The sequence below is a fragment of the Chelon labrosus genome (assembly GCF_963514085.1).
Source record: "Chelon labrosus genome assembly, chromosome: 12".
In the NCBI taxonomy this organism is placed as follows: domain Eukaryota; kingdom Metazoa; phylum Chordata; class Actinopteri; order Mugiliformes; family Mugilidae; genus Chelon; species Chelon labrosus.
In genome coordinates, this window is record NC_140345.1 from 11380221 (window position 1) to 11389738 (window position 9518).

The 9518-nt window shown below is 42.3% G+C and overlaps 1 protein-coding gene across 1 annotated transcript; it reads left to right on the forward strand.

Annotated features, from left to right (window-relative positions):
* The first annotated feature begins 5815 nt into the window (after nucleotides 1-5815).
* frrs1l (ferric-chelate reductase 1-like) lies at nucleotides 5816-8537 on the forward strand. Its single transcript, XM_084556855.1, has 5 exons — nucleotides 5816-6023; nucleotides 6382-6466; nucleotides 6732-6870; nucleotides 7964-8210; nucleotides 8290-8537. The coding sequence occupies exons 1-5, from the start codon at nucleotides 5819-5821 to the stop codon at nucleotides 8460-8462; spliced, it is 849 nt and encodes a 282-aa protein (XP_084412981.1). The 5' UTR covers nucleotides 5816-5818; the 3' UTR covers nucleotides 8463-8537.
* Nucleotides 8538-9518: the final 981 nt, after the last annotated feature.

Below are 9518 nucleotides of genomic sequence, written 5' to 3' on the forward strand. Positions count from 1 at the left end.
AGCTACTGTCCGATAGAGGATAGCTAAGACAAAACTACAGGTTTTCTTCTGCCGGTTTTATATGAGGGAATAAAATGACACCCACAGCATAAACTGTTGCAATAGAGCAGAAATAATTAGGAGAGGTGAGGTTTTAACAGCAGGAGACAGGCGGCAAAGAGGATGGAGACCTGCAGGAAAGGGCTAGTTTATTTTATATTTTCTCATACAGGGCCGATCACGAGGACAACACTTGTCTTCTAATTTTCTCAACCTGTCTGTAAGGACACGTCCCAAAGTTTAGCTGATGCTCTAGGAGACATAACTGTTTACAAAGCGTCGACGAATAGAGTGAATCATGTTCATTCAAATCAAGTTTTTACAAAACTTACCATAACTGAGGTAAATAGTGAATTTGTTGTGACCTATTTTTAGTCGAGGATGAATACGCATGATGTGCTCCAGTGAGTGGGAGTATGTGGGATCTGAGTCACACAGGGACAAGCCATCTTTGACAGACCCAGAGAGGAGATTAACGAATCCTACTGCTGTTTTCAATGTATTTCCAGAATATTTCCAGACTCATCTAATCATCTGGTTGAAAAAAAATACTCTGTCCACTGCTAAAAGAAAAAAAACAAAAAACAAAAAACATTTCTTCTAGCTGTGTCTGTATTTTCTATCCGGGCTGAGAATGACAAATTGATATGTGTGACACGAAAAGAATGTGAACAGAATTTTGTAACTAAAAAGAGTATTTAAGGACTCCTGAACGATGTGCCAGTGAGCGTTTTAAAATGACCTTCTGACTCTATAAATGAGAGGCAACAATGGAGGCATTACTGCTGGGACTTATAAACAGACCACAGGTCCTATGTTCGTCCTGATAAAGAATTACACCGCTATTAAAAATTAAATTTCTGCATTTTTATGAGCCCTAGAGCCGTATTAGGCTTTGGCTTTGCACTCGTTAGTCTGATCAGTTACTTTTTGGTTTCATTCATAAGATTTGTGCTTTAAGGTGAGAGAGTGACGAGAACTAACAGAGCAGGTATGAGTATTCAGGACTTATATTGGTGGTTATTGACTGACAGCCCTGACTAAGCCATCCATATTGCCACTGATCCCCCATAACATCCAGGGCTTACCATGTGTGTCCACACACACGCTCTGCGCGGCTGGCTGTGTACCGGGCATATATTTTGTCTATTAGTGGGTGTGAGTATGTGTTTAGCGGTGCCTTTACAAGCGCTGGTTGATGGCTAAGCAGAAGACAGATCCAGGCATGCACTCATAGCAGCTGTGTTTCTGAATGGATCCAGCAGCCATTGTTCTGCTGTCACTAACTCGTCTCTCAGGCCCAGGAGACACACCGCTGACATTTACCAGACCGGACCCCTCCCCCTCCCCCCTCCCCACACACATCCCCTTCCTCTCTCCTGTCTCATTCTCTCGTTCTCTCTCCCACTGCTTCCATCAAGTCCCTCGCTCATTCTCTCTTTCTGTCACTCCATCTCTCTCTGTGGCATGATATACGGGGACAGATGTGTGTGGATATGTGTGTGTGTGTGTGTGTGTGTGTGAAGGAGTAAGTGTTTGTGTTAATGAGTGGCCCTTTAAGGCTATTAAGCTAAGATTGGTACGCCCAGAGTCCCTCATTACCCAGCTAGCATTGCCCCCTACACAGAATGGTAATTGGGAAGGAAAGAGAGAGAGAGAGAGAGAGAGAGACAGAGAGTGAGTGAGAGAGAGAGAGAGAGAGGGAGAGAAGGGGGTGGGGGGGTGGAGGTGGAAATAATAGGAGGATAAACAAGGGATAATTGGGCAGTTCGAAACCAAGAGAAGCAATTGATCAGGTTGATTTGCATCTGCACAGAGAGATGACGTGAAGAGCGGAAAGGTTAAAGGTCACACACTCTCGTATGTACACACACGTATGATGTCTTACACACATGAGTAGTGCTCTTCAGACCTGGACCTACTGAAAAGTAGGTAAGTACACATGCGCCACAACATCCTGGAGCATGCAGTGCAATTAATATGTTTATTTTATTTTATTTTTTAATCTCGGGTGTTTATATTACATATCAAACTGATCAAACTGCATGTGTTGAATTATTATTTGCACTGTGTGGCTGTGTGTTTGTGTAAGTGTGTGCTCATGGATGTCAGTCAGACTTTCATTCATTCATTCATCTTCTGTACCCGCTTGTTACTGTTAAGGGTCGCGGGGGTCTGCTGGAGCCTATCCCAGCTGTCATCGGGCGAGAGGCGGGGGTACACCCTGGACAGGGCGCCAGTCTATCGCAGGGTCAACACAGAGAGACAGACAACCATTCACACTCACACGCACACCTACGGCCAATTTAGAATCACCAGTTAACCTAATGAGCATGTCTTTGGATGGTGGGAGGAAGCTGGAGTACCTGGAGAAAACCCACGCCGACACAGGGAGAACATGAACACAGAAAGACCCAGTCGGCCCATGGATTCGAACGTGAGGCATCAGTGCTAACCACCTCGCCACTGTGCCGCCCCAGTCAGACTTTAATATCTTTATTTACACCTTTAGTTGGTTTCACAGAGTGTAACATCAGCGCCACCTACAGGTTACAGATATGAACAGCAACATTTTACTTATCTGTGTGACCCTCACCTGCTTACCAGTCTAAATATCTGAAACTCCCAGGATTTTCCGCACCTTGCTTACTTTTTGTCCAAATATTGAACAAAAGTAAACAACAAAAGTCAATTGTTGCATTATACATCAAATCATTTTGAGTGATTTTCTTAATTTAACTGAAAACCGCCTTCCTGACATGTTTTATTTGCTGAGGGTAAATGATAATACACTCTTTCAAAACCAGTTTATTTAAATCTGTTACTTTTACTTCTAATTCAGATTCAATAATTCTGAAGTATTTAAAAAGAAGTTTTGAATAAAAAAAGTTTTTCTTTTTTTAATGAGTGAGTTTCTTTTCTTTAAATCTCAACAAAGTGTGTTGTAACAATTTATTAAATATCCACTCTCCAGATATCTTCTTAAGTTCAGTGCTCTGGAGATAAAGTTATATTTTGATGTTATTCCTAAAAAGGTACAAGCCTGCCGGAGTGTGGAAGGTAAAAGTGTGGCAAAAAATAAAAATAAAAAGTTGATGAGACATTCAATCACTTGGTGTCATTGTTTTTGGGATAAAATGGAATTAAAAGTGAAATAGGAGCCTAAACAGAGAGCTCAGAGCTGCCGAGATGTGAGTCAAACTGTGGATTTATGTCGCCATCAAGTGGCAGGGCTGGGAACTACAACAGAGAAAGACAGGATGAAGTTCAGTTCAAGAATATGAATGAGAATAGATGATGTTTTCTTCAAATTTGAAATTTTGTTGTAATAAGTTGCCTACCTTTCCATTTACGTACATCTATACAATCATTTACAGACTCACCAACACACCTGCCTGTGATCACTTGTGCTGAGACTAAAATCAGATATTAAATGTTAAACATATATTGCACATAGGTTGGAGTTAAACATTCATATAGACAACCAGCTGTGTCCTGAACATTCATTCATTCATTCATCTTTTGTACCCGCTTATTCCTGTTAAGGGTCGCGGGGGTCTGCTGGAGCCTATCCCAGCTGTCATCGGGCGAGAGGCGGGGTACACCTGGACAGGTCGCCAGTCTATCGCAGGCAGGGCCGCCCCTGGCCAAACTGGGGCCCTAAGCAGAAATGTCTTTTGGGGCCCCCCCACCAGACACGCGCACACACACGCGCACACACACACACGTGTAAAGAAATGACGAGCACAAAATGCCATTTAGGTTTACAACCTTCATTTGGGGTAACAAAACAAAGAATTTTCAACTATGTACATGTATTTACAAGCATTTACAAGTTAACCCGTCTGCATTTTTTTGAAGCAAAGTCATCAATGAGGTCATCGTTGATTGATCGGATGCTGCTGCCAAGTGCCAATCATTGCGGCGAAGTGTGTCACATTACACCTTTTTTTTCTTCCTGCCTCGGGCTGACTCTTTATGGTACTCACGGTTGCCAGATTGGGCGGTTTTTCCACAAAATTGGGCTACTTGGTTTATGTCCGGCGGGGGAGTGTGACAGGTTTCCATAGGTGGCAACTTCGTGGTTTGGGCTGTTTTTATTGGATTGGGAGGACCAGCGGAGCGCTCGCGCTGGTCTCTCCGCCGCCGGAGCGCTGCGCGTCCTTTGCGCATTTTTAGAAAATGCGTCATCTTGTGCGACATGGGGCCCCCCATGGATCGCGGGGCCCCACGCGCTGCGCGTGTTGTGCGTATAGGGCGGGGCGGCTCTGATCGCAGGGCTAACACAGAGAGACAGACAACCATTCACACTCACACGCACACCTACGGCCATTTTAGAATCACCAATTAATGTAACAAGCATGTCTTTGGACAGTGGGAGGAAGCCGGAGTACCCGGAGAGAACCCACGCAGACACAGGGAGAACATGCAAACTCCACACAGAAAGGCCCAGTCGGCCCATGGATTCGAACCCGGGACTTTCTAGCTGTGCTGAACATAGTTCTCCATATAGTTGGTTCTGTACGTGTTACAGGAGACTTCCACTAGAGGGCAGTCCAGAAAACTCAGACCATATTGTTTTGTTTCTTTTAATGGACTGGTGATCAAGACCATAATCAAGAAACCGTAGCACGTCTCTAGCACGATTTTTTTTTACTCGACTTCTAAAATGATATCTCTCGCCAGTAATTTTGACATATTTGATATTCTGATAATTTTTATCACTCTGGCTTGGCAATTGCACATTGTGCGGATCCGGGTAATTGAGGACTTGGTCCATAAGCAATTAAGTCTCGAAGGTGTCCTCAATTTACGTCCTCATACTCCCCCTACTGTTGATGCCTTGTATTGCAGTTAATTTCTGTGTAAGAGACGTGTATTTATGGAGTTAGAGAAAGCAAGAAAAGCAGCATACGCCTCTTCAGATTTTTTATTTACATCAACAACCGGATCCTCCTAAAAATATACACATACTACCAGGTAGTTTCATACAAGTTCCACATTTTCCACAAACCTGCTACCCCTGAAGACAATAAGGCCATATCCTCAGTGTCATTTACTGGAGTATTTTTAGACTCAGGACTATAACATTTAAATTTTTCCTGACCTGACAAATAAATAAATAAATAAATAAATACATTAAAAAATTAAATCAAAGTATTGTGTTTCAGTTATATATTTAGAGACTTTATAGTTAGGTGCCTGGGGTGGTGGGGGATTGTTTGGAAGACTGAAATCCTGGCTACGGCCCTGGCAATCACAACAACCATACTCTAATAAAGTCTACTATATTTATTGTATATTGTTTTTTTTGTTTTTTTTTTGTCTAAATTTCTGACAGACTGTGTGTTGACCCTTAACACCATTGTGTTATTTCCAATTGATCGATCGTGATGAGAGCACGTAGCGGCTGCTGATTGGATGTCTCTGACTGAGGACGGAGAGGAGGGGGCGACCGGGCGAAACCATTCACGACCACTGCAAAATATGTAAAGATTTATTACTATTTGCATCGAGATTCTGGTTTCAGAGAGTATTATGGGCGTGTAGCTGAATTAGATGGTGAGATTACGAATCGAGGTAATTTAGAGTCGGATTAGCCTTCTAATCGCGGCATCCCCTCTCATCCTTGCGGATAAACAGGCAGAGGATGCGGAGATGATTTTATGACGCTGCGATGGATACCTGCAAAGAAATCCAAACACTGATGGCAATCCGGCTTCATTGTTGGTCTGTTTAGTCTTACTTTTAATCGCAGGTTGTCTTAGTATTATTGGCCATGGTTTTCCTGCGAAGGCTCGTACAGCTGTCGGTGCTGCTGATCCAGACTGGATGGCGGGGTGTCGCGTCGAGCCCCACCGACGAGGGAGCACTCCGGACCGGACACGGGGAGCACGGAGAGCCGGGCCACCAGGAGCCTCACAAGGACTCCTACAGCACCTTTGCCTCCGAGTTCCTGGAGTCCAGATATCTGTCTGATGACGGTAAGGATGTACTCCAGTTCATTAAACGATTCACAGCTAGTGGGCTTTGTTTACATTTTTGTTTACATGCAGACAAACATACAGATATACGATATATAAAAATGAACAAGGACTCCAGGCAGAAAGAAACATGCGCAGTTTATTTTGTTTTGCATCCAACCTGTCTCCTCTGCATGGGGCCTTTCAGCACCCAGGCCAGCACCCTGATGGTATCTGCCCACCCTCTCTTCCTCACACACACACACTCACCCACACACACACACACACTGCAGATGGCCTCTCCTTAGTTGGACCTTTTGACTGAAAACAGACTTGTTTTGTGAAGAACCAACAGAACTGCTGATTGTGCATTTTGCAGGTTATCCATTCCCCACCGCCCCACCAGTGGATCCCTTTGCCAAGATAAAAGTCATCGACTGCGGCGTGACCAAAGGCTGCATAAGGTTAGAGAACAATGCACCCACATTACTGTCCCAAAACTCAAGTACAGCTGTATTCCCTCTTGCTTCTCTATCCTAGATGCTCCGGCCTGTCCACAGAGACTTGAAACTAAACATAGGAGCTCGTCACTGTCTCATCTTTATCCTCTGAAACCAGGATGAAATTTATTCAAATACTGCCCTAGTTTGTCGGGCCCTTAGACGACACGTCTATAGGGCCTCTAAAGGGAGTAACTGCGAGTGCTTATATTTATTTATCCACGTCCAGGTATGGGAAGCCAGGGTGTGACGCAGAGACATGTGACTACTTTCTGAGTTATCGTCGCATCGGGACAGATGTGGAGTATGAGATGAGTGCAGACACAGACGGCTGGGTGGCTGTAGGTTTCTCCTCCGACAAGAAAATGGTGAGCAGCTGCACAAACTACTGAGACTGTTAAGATACACATGTGCATGTTTCTGTCTAAAAAAAAATCCTACTTTTATTTGTTGCATTATAAAAAGTTACTGGGAAACTAACAGTCCAAACAGGGGTGGGTTACAACTAGACCGCAGTTCATGAGAAAACCTAACAACCAACAAGGCTTCCAGAAAGAAATGGTAGTTTGCTACAGTTGTTTGAAGGATTTTAGACACTTTATACAGTATTCGAAATTATTAAATGACTGGTTAAAATGAAGAAATACAGACTCTGTGTACTCTATATACTGGGTGTTGTTTTAAGAGATTGATTTACAAGCAGATAATGAGATAAGTTAAGTCATGAAACAACATAGATTTCTAACGTACACCTCTAAATGCTACAAATAAAGATGTCTGAGGAGGACAAAGTCTTATTCTTAAAATGAACCTCTTATTTTGCATACCCACTCTGACAATATAACCTGCTATGATGAGTCCAACAATATAAAGACACTTACATGTTAGCACGATTGCTAATGTTAGCTGTCCGACCTCTTCGTTATCTCTAGACTCTATTATTATAGGTTTACAGTGTTTTTCTGTGAGAAGTGATTCCCACATTGCTGTTGTCTGTCTAACCTAGAAAACGTAGACATAGATAGTCTGTCCTACACAAAGGGTAGGAGCCCTCTGGGTTGGCGGTCAGCAGACCAATCAGAAGGAGAACACAGTTATCAACCTTTCTCTCAAGAATAAAACCAGACATATCTGCAACCTGAAAATTAGTTTAATATGTAGTTTATATGCAATTTTCAGTTGATATGATGATAAATCAGTCATAAAAGATGGTCTGCGGTTATGTTTTATTACATTCCTACTGAACAAAACATCTAATACTCACATGCATTATAAACATCTCAATGTATGCCCTAGTCATAGATGGTGTGACATGTATGGCAGAAAACACTGGAGGACATAACAGTTGTAGTTTGTTTCTCATAAATATTGTATTTATAACTTGGATGTACAGTAGGAAATTCATTTGTAGACTTTTTGTAGTAATATCTAATCTTTCCTTATTCCCTTCTTTTGCTTCAGGGAGGAGATGATGTCATGGGCTGCGTGCACGATGATAACGGACGTGTCCGGATTCATCACTTTTACAACGTTGGTCAGTGGGCCAAAGAGATCAAGAGGAACCCGGCTAGAGATGAAGAGGGCATTTTTGAGAATAATCGGGTGACCTGCCGTTTCAAGCGGCCGTTATACGTCCCCAGAGAAGAGACTCTTGTGGACTTACACCTTTCATGGTATTACCTGTTTGCATGGGGGCCTGCCATTCAAGGTGAGTAATCAGACTTTAGCATCAGGCTGGCTGTCTTTGGTTGGTTGACATCTCACTATTATCTTACCCTTTCCAACAGGTTCCATCACGAGACACGACATTGACAACCCTCCAGTCAGCGACCACATGATCAGTATTTACAAGTATGAGGACATTTTCATGCCCTCCACTGCCTATCAGACCTTTAATTCTCCCCTCTGCTTACTGCTCATTGTAGCTCTCACTTTCTATCTGCTGATGGGAACACCATAAACAAAACAGAGAGCAGAGTGGAGATAAAAAGGGAAGAGGAGATGAAGCAGCAATAAAAAATAAAAAATGCCATATTCAAGTGTGCAATTTGCACAAAGAGAGACTGTATTAGATTTATTAAACATGATAGAGTATAGTCATTACTGCTGACAAATTATTAAAACTGTAAAGGTGCCATGTACTGGTCTGGGTGCAATACAAGACGTCCAACAAAATAGCAGTATTAGTTTTAAAAAGTCCAGTTATTTCCAGTATTTATAATAGCTTCCATTTATTAAAAAAAATAAAAATACACATGCCAATAAAATAAATGAATCAGATCTCGGAAGACTTTGAGAAGCTGCATGCACCGAAAAATCTGGGAATGATTTCAGAAACTCACTGTTCGCTTGTGATTCATGTTGAACCTGGCTAAAACGCAAAGGTTTTCTGAGGATCAGTGAAAGTAAAATAGCTCTCACGTCCTGTCCCTTTACCCTGCTGTCTTTGGTTGGATATCAGCCTCTGCAAAGACACCTGAAGGTCTGCTATCCTTGTGTCCAAGGCTTTAGAAACTACAGTATGCGTTTATCACATTTAAGTTAAGTTAACCTTCTAAAAGTTCATGTTTTGGCTCATGTCTCCTTTTTCTGTCTTCCTCAACTACAGGGATTGTTTGTTTCAATACTGTGGCACTGTGATTGTGTATAATAATTCTATAACAGAGAAAGACACTTGAGTTACTGAGTTACTGCTGCCTCTGCAAGCAATAACACACTGAACAGAGGCAAACTGTGGACTGAAAACATTTTGCTTGCATATGGACTTGTTTTTTTCTCCCCAAGCTGTTATTGTAGCCTTTGATCTGTATTAAAAATGGCTGAATATGTTAAGATGTCTCTCACTTAAACAATTTACTATGAACAAACCTTTGAAGACATAATATGGTATATTACAGAATACAGAGATCACTGTGAATTAACTGACTGCAATGTACACAGTTTAAAATCTAAATGCATGAACTTTAATAGAATTAAAATGATTATATTTAGGGCTGTAGCTACCATGGAGGACGCT

Coding starts and splice junctions, on each gene's coding strand:
- frrs1l (XM_084556855.1), top strand. CDS start 5,819: ATGGTTTTCCTGCGAAGGCTCGTACAGCTGTCGGTGCTGCTGATCCAG. Junction 6,024..6,381: donor CAGATATCTGTCTGATGACG/GTAAGGATGTAC, acceptor TGCATTTTGCAG/GTTATCCATTCCCCACCGCC. Junction 6,871..7,963: donor TCTCCTCCGACAAGAAAATG/GTGAGCAGCTGC, acceptor CTTTTGCTTCAG/GGAGGAGATGATGTCATGGG.